General features: G+C 44.5%; 1 protein-coding gene across 1 annotated transcript; it reads left to right on the top strand.

Annotated features, from left to right (window-relative positions):
• Positions 1–7,459: 7,459 nt before the first annotated feature.
• Positions 7,460–11,308, top strand: LOC120998134 (amyloid-like protein 2). The gene is made up of 5 exons (XM_040428715.1): positions 7,460–7,630; positions 7,764–7,893; positions 8,698–8,810; positions 10,785–10,972; positions 11,044–11,308. Exons 2-5 carry the CDS (start codon positions 7,836–7,838, stop codon positions 11,306–11,308), a joined length of 624 nt encoding a protein of 207 aa, XP_040284649.1. The 5' UTR covers positions 7,460–7,630; positions 7,764–7,835.
• Positions 11,309–11,683: the final 375 nt, after the last annotated feature.

The following is an 11,683-nucleotide window of genomic DNA, read 5'->3' as shown; positions in this document are numbered from 1 at the left end:
TTTTCTGCTGTAGATCTGATAGGAATGGTAGTCTTCAATCATCCGTGTTGTGTGGCCTCTCCCTTGGCTGCACCTGTCAGGGGTTTATTGCCTCTCATAACCACGGAGGAAGCGGTCAATGCAGAAAAGGTGGGGGTGAAAAGAGGAAACTGTCCTGAGATGAATGACCTTGCCGGCCAACCACTCCCATGTGTGCAGGAATTCTTGCCCCGTGTCCCGCTATGTAATGCCATCCTCGCTGCATCCAACGTGAAGAGTGGGGGATGGGGTAGTGATCATGCAACCTAACACTGCATCACTAAGCATTGACCTGAGGAAGAAAATGGAGGAGAAGCTTTCTTTTTCCTCCAGAAGTCCTTCTCTCTCACTAATGTTCAGACATCAGGTTATTATCCTGCAATGTGGTCATCCAGCCCCCTGAGTAATGACCGCCATAGCGATTTATTTTTATTTTATTTTTTTTTTTTTCTTTCCCTCCAGTCCCTGTAGTTTGGCCTCCAGCGATAACATTTTGACCTGGACAAGACCACTGAAGTCACCACTGCAGCCAATGATGTGTTGATGTCATCCATAACTTGTGGCCAGCTATTTTTGACTCTTAAGGGTATATGCACATGGCAATGTAGTTTCTGCTGATTTTTCCATGCGGTTACTGCTGGACTTCCACATCAGAATCCACATCTGCTTGCAGATTTTCTCTAGATCTCACCTTTTCCATTGGAAAGGGTGAAATCTGCACTGAAAATCCACCTAAACAACTGACATGCTGCAGATTTCAAAATCCCCACCGCAGGTCAACTTGCACACAGAAAATTCCCATACTGTGTACATACGATTTGGAAATCTCGTCTACTAAGCTGGTACTGTATTACACTGCAGATGAAGTCAGATAACTCAGGAGATCGATCTGTAATAAAGAGTAGATGTTTAATTATCTGCACTGCCGCCTTCGTCCCCCTGACATCTCCCTATTTTCTTGGCTGCAGTGGTGATGTCATGTCAAGAACGCTGCAGCCAATCGTTGGTCTCAGTGGCACAGGATCTGTCAGGTCAATAACTGGTCTTTATTACAAGTTGATCCTATTGAAACAACACAACTCCTTTTAATTTTATTTTTAATTCAAAGGTCGTCCAGGCACAAAAACTTTGCCACAGTGAATGGGCTAGAGTTATGTCAAATTTTTGCTATAGTGTAATCAAAGTCTTAATTATAGAATTCCAGCATAAAGTAATCGCAAGCTACTCAATTTAAGATTTTCCTATGCATTCCCATGGACAGCCAGCCATACAAGATACAGTCTAGTTTCAACCCTAGCTTTATTCTACATCATGGATTTATCTGTTCATTTATAGTCCGTCCTCCCACACCCTCTGCTCAGCACAACCAGTAGATTCATCCTAGACTTATTGGGCCATGTATGGACTACCATGATTGCAGTGAAGACTGACACACAGGCAAAGCAGTAGGAGAGAGATGGCATGTAACTCTAATACAGATTTATGGCTCCTTTTTGTACAGTGCTCCACCCCTCTCACTCATCATCCAATCCCACCCCCCAATCCAAGGGCTCTTTTGGACATGGCTGGAAACTTGGCAAGTATGGTTATAACCAGTTTGGAGACTATAAGGCCCCTTTCACACGGGCGAGATTTCCGCACTGGTGCAATGCGTGAGGTGAACGCATTGCACCCGCACTGAATCCGGACCCATTCATTTCTATGGGGCTGTGCACATGAGCGGTGATTTTCACGCATCACTTGTGCGTTGCATGAAAATCGCAGCATGCTCCTCTTTGTGCGTTTTTCATGTAACGCAGGCCCCATAGAAATGAATGGTTGCGTGAAAATCGCAAGCAAGTGCGGATGCGGTGCGATTTTCACACACTGTTGCTAGGTGACTATCGGGATGGGGACCCGATCATTATTATTTTCCCTTATAACATGGTTATAAGGGAAAATAATAGCATTCTGAATACAGAATGCTTAGTACAATAGGGCTGGAGGGGTTAAAAAAATAAAATAAAAAATGTAACTCCCCTTAATCCACTTGTTCGCGCAGCCGGCATCTCTTCTGTCTTCTGTGAGGAATAGGACCTACGTTTATCACCATGGTGATGTTGGTGAGTTTTATTATTATTATTTTTTTTTAACCCCTCCAGCGCTATTTTACTATGCGTTCTGTAATCGGAATGCTATTATTTTCCCTTATAACCATGTTAGAAGGGAAAATAATACAATCTACACAATCTTGAACCCAAACCTGAACTTCTGTGAAGAAATTTGGGTCTGGGTACCACAGTCAGTTTTTTTTTTTTTATCACGTGCGTGCAAAACACATTGCACACGCGCGATAAAAACTAAACAACGGAACGCAATCGCAGTCAAAACTGACTGCAATTGTGTACCTACACGCGCGGGTTTGCTGCGATGCACCAGGACGCATCCGGACCTAATCCGGACACACTCGTCTGCAAGGGGCCTAAGGGTGCCCTCACACGTGGTGAAATTTTCCCATATGAATTTTACCCCATGTTATCCTATGGGGCTGAAAATTGCCTATCCGAGCATTGTGTTATGTTGTGGAATTTACTTTCCACCGCGTTAATGTGTTGCAGATTTTCTCTGAGAATCTCTCAATTCAATTCAATGGGAAATTGAATCTGTCGCGCAAAATGCAGTGGAAAAATCCAGAACAAAATCTGTGCGAAAAAATGCACAACAAAATTTGCGCAAATTTTTAGTGGATTTTTCTGCATTGTTTTTCACTGCAGAATCAATTTGCCATTGAACTGAATGGAGCAATGCCCATACAGGAAATCCGCCTCATAATGCACACCAGGAAATCGGCAACTTTGTCAAAATCTGCACCCACCACATCTGAAGGCGCCCTGTGGGTACCTGCACATGATGAAGATTTGTGTGCAGAAAATCTCAAAGAAATTTGCGCAAAAAACTCACATAAATCCCCCACTATTTGTGTTTTTGGTATATTTTTTTGAAATTGGTGAAATCCCTCTCCCTCTGACTAACCATTTGGATGCTACAGCTGCTATTGGGGCATTGAGCAGCATCTGAGTTGTCTCCAATCCCAGTCTCAGGAGGTGGGTTTTGGTTATATTACATAGCTGGCACCACCTGCATATGGAGCGGGCTCAGCTCCTGAGCCCACTTTATACACTTTGTGCTCGTGTGACTAGCTTACATCACATGTCGCTAAGGGGTTAAAGAGGTTGCAATTAAAATAAGAATCTTGTGGTAGCTTATGGGGAAACAACAATTTTTGCACCTGCGCCAATGCTTCGTTGCATGTGCTGCATTGATGACGTGCTGTACTTACTGGCAGCATAGCTGCTGCCATGTAAACAGTTATGAGTGAGATGGTAGCGATTGGTGATAGAGCCATGGCTTTTTCACAGGCACCGATCGTAGGGTCACCGTATGCTGACACAGCACGCATTCACTTGAATGGGTTTGCAATTCGCATCTGATGGTCCGCACGCATGCACTACTGTTTTTTGCGGTGGCGAGGAAAGGACAAGAAACCCCCCCCCCCCCACAGATGCACTTCAGAGTTCTATGCCTCCGTTCCACACCGCACCGGATCAAGTTAATGGGGGTGCACAAACTGCCGGTGCCCGTATATTGTGACCCGCTGTTGCGGGCTGCAAGTTGGGCATGGCTGGACCGTGTTCTTGAGACTCCTTCCTAATAGGGTTCTCCAGGAATTAAGAAAATGAAAATATTTGAATATTACTTTATAATATTTCTGAATTACCTTTCATTAGTTATAATGGTTCATTAAGTCTAGGAAACGATCATTACAGGAAATAACTTACTTCAGAAACACTGAGCTAAAGAACTGCTTCAGCCTCCTCTCTGCTGTTTGTTCAGCCCGATTCTGCAGGCGATCGTCTGCTTGCCAGGGTGGAGACTGCGGCTATTACATGCAGCGTGGGGAGGAGCAAATTGTATGTCCTTGCTCGTCCCCATGCTGTCTAGGTAGTTTGCCGGTAGGCGGATCGTGATTAGATAGCATCTGCCGCCAGAAAATCGTGTTCTTCTAGAATGCTGAAAGATCACGATTGCCTGATAAATGAGCGTTTGCTCGTTCGTCTGGTAATCTGTTGGCAAGATTACTGCCAGATCCGCTCGCTCATATAGGGATCATCTGGCAGAAAAATCTGCCAGTGTAATACTGGACAGGAGAAGTGGTACTGTGCAGTGTCCATATATACAGAATAAGAGCAGATACTGAGAAATACACCTAGTTATACAGGACAGGAGAAGTGGTACTGTGCAGTGTCCATATACAGAATAGGAGAAGATACTGAGAATTACACCCAGTGTACAGGACAGGAGAAAGTGGTAACTGTGTGCAGTGTCCATATATACAGAATAGGAAGAAGATACTGAGAATTACACCCAGTGTACAGGACAGGAGAAGTGGTACTGGGGCAGTGTCCATATATACAGAATAGGAGAAGATACTGAGAATTACACCCAGTGTACAGACAGGAGAAGTGGTACTGTGTGCAGTGTCCATATATACAGAATAGGGAGAAGATACTGAGAATTACACCCAGTGTACAGGACAGAAGTGGTACTGTGCAGTGTCCATATATACAGAATAAGAGCAGATACTGAGGATTACACCCAGTATAACAGGACAGGAGAAGTGGTACTGTGCAGTGTCCATATATACAGAATAAGAGCAGATACTGAGGATTACACCCAAGTACACAGAGAAGTGGTACGGTGCAGTGTCCATATATACAGAATAGGAGCAGATACTGAGAATTTCGTACATTCTCACAGGGATCTTCTCCATGGGCCTTTTTAGAGACTTGATGATCTGAACAGCTATGGCCATTTGACCATACTTCTGAAGGTCCTTATGCAACTCTTCCATGCATCCCGTCTTTTACCAGTGGGTGTTTAGTCAGAAACAAAACTAACGTTTTCAGCTTGAGTGTTTTGGCACCAGAAAACGTGGACAAAAAACAAAACAAAAAGGCATAGACACTTACGGAGCAGTTTTTTCTATGTGCAAAAAAAGCAAGTCGTTTCACATTGAAATTAATGGGAGGCTGTTCTGAGGTGGTTTTTGGAGCTAATTTTGAGGAGGGATGCTCTGAAAAACTCAGCATATGCTGGCCCTAAGGGCCTATTTCACATGGGCGTTGCGGGAAAATGTGCGGGTGCGTTACAGGAACACCCGTGATTTTTCCGCGCGAGTGCAAAACATTGTAATGCGTTTTGCACTCTCGTGAGAAAAATCGCGCATGTTTGGTACCCAAACCCGAACTTCCTCATAGAAGTTCGGGTTTGGGTTAGGTGTTCTGTAGATTGTATTATTTTCCCTTATAACATGGTTATAAGGGGAAATAATAGCATTCTGAATACAGAATGCATAGTAAAATAGCGCTGGAGGGGTTAAAAAAAAATAATATAAAAAATTATTTAACTCTCCTTAGTCCACTTAATCGCGATGCCCGGCATCTCCTTCACTGAACAGGACCTGTGGTGACGTCACTCCGGTCATCACATGATCCATCACCATGGTAAAAGATCATGTGATGGATCATGTGATGACCGGAGTGATGTCACCAAAGGTCCTTGACCTGTAATGAATGCTCACCACAGGTCCTGTTCAGTAAAGGAGACAGAAGGAGATGCCGGGCATCGCGATCAAGTGGACTAAGGTGAGTTAAATTTATTATTTTTTTAACCCCTCCAGCGCTATTTTACTTTGCATTCTGTATTCAGAATGCTATTATTTTCCCTTATTTTCTCCAACCCGATCGTTCCTAGCAACCGTGCGTGAAAATCGCACCGCATCCGCACTTGCTTGTGATTTTCACGCAACCCATTCACTTCTATGGGGCCTGCGTTGCGTGAAAAACGCTGAATTAGAGCTGCTGCGATTTTCACGCAACGCACAAGTGATAAGTGAAAATCACTGCTCATGTGAACAGCCCATAGAAATGAATGGGTCAGTATTCAGAGCGGGTGCAATGCGTTCAACTCTGCCATCGCATCCTCGCGGAATACTCGTCCGTGTGAAAGGGGGCTTAAGAGTGAAGGATAAATTGTGCAAATATTTTGTCATCAATTCAGTGTGCGACTTTTGTGCTCTGGCTTTAGGGTCACAGCCTCTTGCTACATGTCGTATAATTAACGACCGTGTGCCGGTTGCGCTGCCCGCCCGGCATGGATCTCTGTAGTGCAGGGTTATGTCTGGTTTTTTTAGACGCTGCGGTGTTTGCTGCCTGTGGTCAGTGACGGGCACTTGGTCCCTGAGAGCTGAGGATTAGGGTGTTAGGCCGTCCCTGTGGCCGCGCTCTCCCATGTGATCAGCTTACAAAACATTACCAACACGAAAGGGACAATTACAATGTAGGTCATGAGCCGAAAAAAGATTTCCCTTCTGCAAGAGAATTATAGCAACAAATCCGATTCGGGTTTAAAACGCAGTAAACGTAACCTAATTGCTGTGTACGATCCGCTGCCACCCCAGTACCCCTGTCCTTGACAGACCACCCTCGTGGTGATCACCCTCAGCCCTGCTCATCACCACTACACATAATTCTCTGTGAAGAGATTACAGGGATATGGTGAGGTATTTATATATCTGTGGTTTGTGCATAGAGCAGGACTAATTTCCATCTGATTATGAGTAACCCTTACCTTGTAACTTATACCTTGTGTTGTACTCTGGTCACATCCAGAGCTGCATTCACTATTCTGCTACTTTCCAGTATCCACGAGCAGTGTATTATGGGAGCCCAGGGTGTAGTTACCTAGTCAGAACTTGAGCTTTTAGGGTAATTTGCACTACTAGAAGGGTTAAGAATTCAGCTTTGGATGTGGTTGGAGTATATGATATGCTGTAACTCATAATGAATGTGTTGGAATAGTATACTTTTATAGGAAACACCACTAGAGCTCAGGCTGATGTGGGGAGGTTGCATTTCGGTTCTGTGCAGTAAATGTCTATCATATTGGTTATGTATGGAAAAGGGTATATAACCAGCCTGTGGGTTGTACTCCAGAGCTGCACTCACAATTCTGCAGGTTGTTAGTGGGTTTTTGTCAGTGTTAATGTTTCCACCAACAGTTGGAACACCCTATAGTCCAGAAAAGAAGAGGGTATGTAGGGTAGTCTTCCCTCGCCAGATTATACAGACCCTGGAGTAAGATGACCCTTCCAGTATAGACATCCCCATGAGTTATGCTGGGATATTTAAGCTCTGAAGCCTACAGAATTGAGTGCATCCCTGAGTGTAACTGCTCCCCCCTTTTCTCATCCCCAATTATAATTTTGTTATTACGGTTGAGCCGGGGTGATATGAGGCATCCTTTTCAGAGAGAAACACCGCTTTATATGTAGATAATATATTTTTACCCCTCTTTTCCCCTGTCCCTATTACTAAATATCTTGTTTCCTCCCTTAGGGCCCTGTGCCGCTATGCTGCTGCTGGTTTGCGGTGTCTGAGCCACAGGTTTGCGATGTTCTGCGGTAAACTAAACATGCACATGAACGTTCAGAGTGGAAAATGGGAACCAGATCCTTCAGGAAGCAAGGACTTGCTTTCAGACCAATGAAGAGATCCTGCAGTACTGCCAGGAGGTGAGCGAACGCGGACTGTTTCGTCAATGCATGCCTGCTAGGGGCTGATAACTGTACGTGGCCCTGAGGTGTCAAGGAGATCTTCAGTCTGGAGCCCACTGCTCATGGTGATGTCTTCTGCTTCCACATCTAGGTGTATCCTGACTTTCAGATCACAAACGTGGTGGAAGCTAATCAGCCAGTGAGCATCGACAACTGGTGCAGAATGGGGAAGAAGAATTGTAAGGGGCACAACCACATTGTCCTACCCTACAAGTGCTTGGGTAAGTGTGTAGCGATTGTGCTGCGGATCTTGATGCCTTTGTATTCACCCATACTGCAGAGGAATGACCTGGGCTGCCCCTGAGGTGGTCTTACCCCTCTGCGAGGACTACAGAGCCCATCAGCTGAGCCAAGAGTGACTCTCCCTACTTGTAGACAGGCCTAAGCTCTCTGAGGCTGAACCACCACTTTAAGGGGATTGTGTATTTTGGACAACCTATCTTCACTGCAGGGGTCTCACAACAGGTGGTCGATCAAGGGGAAAAACAATTGGAATTTGAGATCTTGAAACTGGCTGGAACTGTGATGCAGTTTGTGGGTCAGACCATCTGTATTCAAGGGTCAAGGTGGGCTGCATTGATTTATTGGCTACAGGTTTCTGTTCCTGTCATTTTTGGAGCAATTGCTGGGAATGCATCCTGCAGGATTCATGCAGCTTCTGTTAGAATGGAGAACAGAGGAAGTTGATTATCCATGAATTTTTATATTATAATGATATGGCTATAAGAATATAAAAATACAATTACAGGAAGTGGTCGGGATCCTCCCATTGAAACCATACAGAAGGATACAGAATAAGTGAAAAACATCTACGTACAGTTTATATCTGTGCATGGGAAAGCTGAGTGACTTGTGGCCAATGTCACAGCTCCCAGACTTGTGTCTCTATAAAGTGCATCTGCAGCAGTATGTGCCGACTAGTGACCCAGGAGAGCTACATTGCTGGTTATATTGACTTGGGCATATAGATCATCCATAGATCCTGTAGATCTCACATCTGTGCTCGTTTAACCTTCTGTTTTCAGTGGGGGATTTTGTCAGTGACGTACTTCTGGTTCCTGAGAAATGCAAGTTCTTCCATAAGGAGAAGATGGACGTGTGTGAGAGCCACCAGCACTGGCAGAACGTCGCTCGCGAGGTAAACACCTGTTGCAGCTGGGGCAACAGACCTGCTTGTGCTGGAAACAGTTCTGAAAAGCTTAAAGCGTCTCTCACTAGCATCAACCCTATTAAACCAGACGTACTGCTTAGTAGGGCTCATCATGCTGATTTATGCTACTTTCACACTTGAGGCAGAATGATCCGGCAAGCCGTTCCGTCGCCGGAACTCCCTGCCGGATCCGGCAATCTGCATGCAAACGGATACCATTTGTAGATAGATCCGGAGAAACTGATCCGTTTATATATTCTTTTTCACATTTTTACTGGTCTGTGCATGCACAGACCGGAAGGACGGATCCAACATTGCGGTATTTTTAATGCTGGATCTGGCACTAATACTTTTCAATGTAAATTAATGCCGATCCGGAATGCTGCGGTATTTTCTCCCTCCAAAACGCTGTTCAGTGACTGAACTGAAGACATCCTGAACGGATTGCTCTCCATTAAGAATGCATGGGGGATAAAACTATGCTAAACAGCTGCAGAGAAATCTGCTTCTTAATATGCAAATTAGAAGTTGGAGCACCAGGAGGCAGGGCTTAGTCCTTGGAGCACTGCTTTGGAACATCCCCTGTGCTCTGCACAATCCCCCCTACTCTTGATTGACAGGGCTAGATATGCTGAGGGAAGAGCTGTGTCCCACCATCTACATATATTGTGCCTGTGAATAAGCCAGTAATAGTTTTACAGTTTCTAAGAAGAAAAAAAAAGCTGCAATTCTCAATATATTAAGGCCTTTTATTGTTATATGGCCATATATTATTATTTATTGTAGTATAGCCTTTTATTATGGGTTTAAATGAGGGGGGGGGGGGGGGGGGGGAAGAGAAACAGAAAAACAAGTTTATGTAAGTCTCTCCCAGGATTCAATATGTAATATATATAGGACCGCGGCACTCGAATTGAGTAAACAGTTATTTTTATTTATTATTCCATCCAGAAAAAAATAGGCTATGGCCAACGTTTCAGTCTCATCCCGAGACCTTGTTCACGGCCTGAGTATAGCCGCGGTCCTATATTACATATTGATTGATGTTACCGCTGAGCACCGGAACTTAGTTACGGAGTGCCGTCCAAACAATCTTTAAATTTCCCAGGATTCAAACCTGTAATCACTACATGCAAAACAATGCACTTATGACCAAACTATAGCATTACCACATAGAGATGCATGGTTTTTCTATGCTTACAAGCCAACACATTATAATACTGGTGTCTTTATAATAAACCAGTAATATTTATATTGGCTTTCTGAGCAGATCCCGGTGTTGTAAAGCTATAGTACATAGAGTATGATATGTAGATGCTAGGACACAGCTCTGCTCTCAGCATGTCTAGCCCTGTCAATCAAGGGGAGAGAAGGGGTGTGCAGAGTACAGGGGGTGTTCCAAAGCAGTGCTCCAAAGATTCAGCCCCTCCTCTTGGTACTCCAACTTCTCATTTACATATGAATACAAATGTGGATTTCTCTGTTGCTGTTTAGCATACAGAGAAAATAAATGTTTTGTTTTAATCAGCACGATGAGCCCTGCCAGTCAGTATGTCTGGTTTAATAGGGTTGATCCTGGTGACAGAGCCACTTTAATCGCTAGAGTTTCAGTTGTATACAATTTTAAAGATCTCTGCTTGCTGCCTGTGAATGGGAGCAGTGTTGGAAGCCCCACCCTGATACTGTCCCACTTGCACAGGTTAACAGGTCAACACCGTGTATCGGAGCATTCTGGTATAATGAGTCATGTAGATTTGGACAAGATCACAATGGGTTTTCATGCACTGAATGTTAATAAGAATGGTAGCATACATTGACGCCAAGCAGAGATCTTGAAAATGGTGAGGCATTGAAACTCATGGAATATAGGAAAGTTGCAGTGATTGAATCCCGAGAGCGCTCCTTCTCTGAAAATTGTTGATCTGTGACCCGGGTCCTCCTCACAAATTTTGCTCTTTGCAGGCTTGTATGACTGAAGTCATGGTCCTCCACAGTTATGGAATGCTGCTTCCATGTGCTGTCGACCAGTTCCGCGGCACAGAATACGTCTGCTGCCCTCAGGCTAAGAAGATAGAGGAACCTCTTTCCAAAGAGGAGGAAGAGGAGGAGGAGGATGAAGAGGATGAAGACGACTATGACTCTTTTAAGAGGTTTGTATCTTGGTATTGCACCCTTCATGTTTTGTATCATGTACTGATGAAACATTTCCTCTGCCCTCTAGCGAGTTCCCTACTGAGGCTGATGTGGAGGACTTCACAGCTGCAGTGGAGGATGAGGAGGAGGAGGAGGTGGAGGATGAAGACTATGTTGTGGGTGACGGAGATTATGATTACAACAACTACAAGGACGAGGACTACAACAAGGAGACTACCACAGAGCCAAGCAACGGCAAGACGCTTTCCAACAAGGAGATCATTTCAGACGTGAAAGGTGAAGCCCGTAGCCCTGGACCCTGCCTTCTCTCTATAGGACTCCTTCTGACCTAGAATTGCTCACACAGCTGAAGGTTTGTTAAAACATGTCTGTGCTGGTTCATTGGTTAGCACACAGTCTCTCTGTTGTCCACACCAGGCCAATGGCTCTTACCCAAGTGATGCTTTAACAAATCCTCATCTCTGTGAGTAACAACAAGTCGGAATGGTGGTGTACTGTGAATGGAAGCATTCGTGTTTAGATCAAAAGGCTGTGAATGTGTCTGACACAGGTGCAACCCAATTACTGAAAGCAAACGGAGATCTTGCAAATGGTGAGGAATTGAACTGGAAATTGGAACGTAGCAGGATATTATCTTTAGTTCTGGAAGATTGCACCTATAACGATTCAATTTTTCTTAAGGCCTGTATTCCACCAACATATTGTCT

Source organism: Bufo bufo, chromosome 1 (assembly GCF_905171765.1).
Source record: "Bufo bufo chromosome 1, aBufBuf1.1, whole genome shotgun sequence".
In the NCBI taxonomy this organism is placed as follows: domain Eukaryota; kingdom Metazoa; phylum Chordata; class Amphibia; order Anura; family Bufonidae; genus Bufo; species Bufo bufo.
Note: the sequence above shows the minus strand (reverse complement) of the source record. Positions and strands in the feature narration are given on the sequence as shown.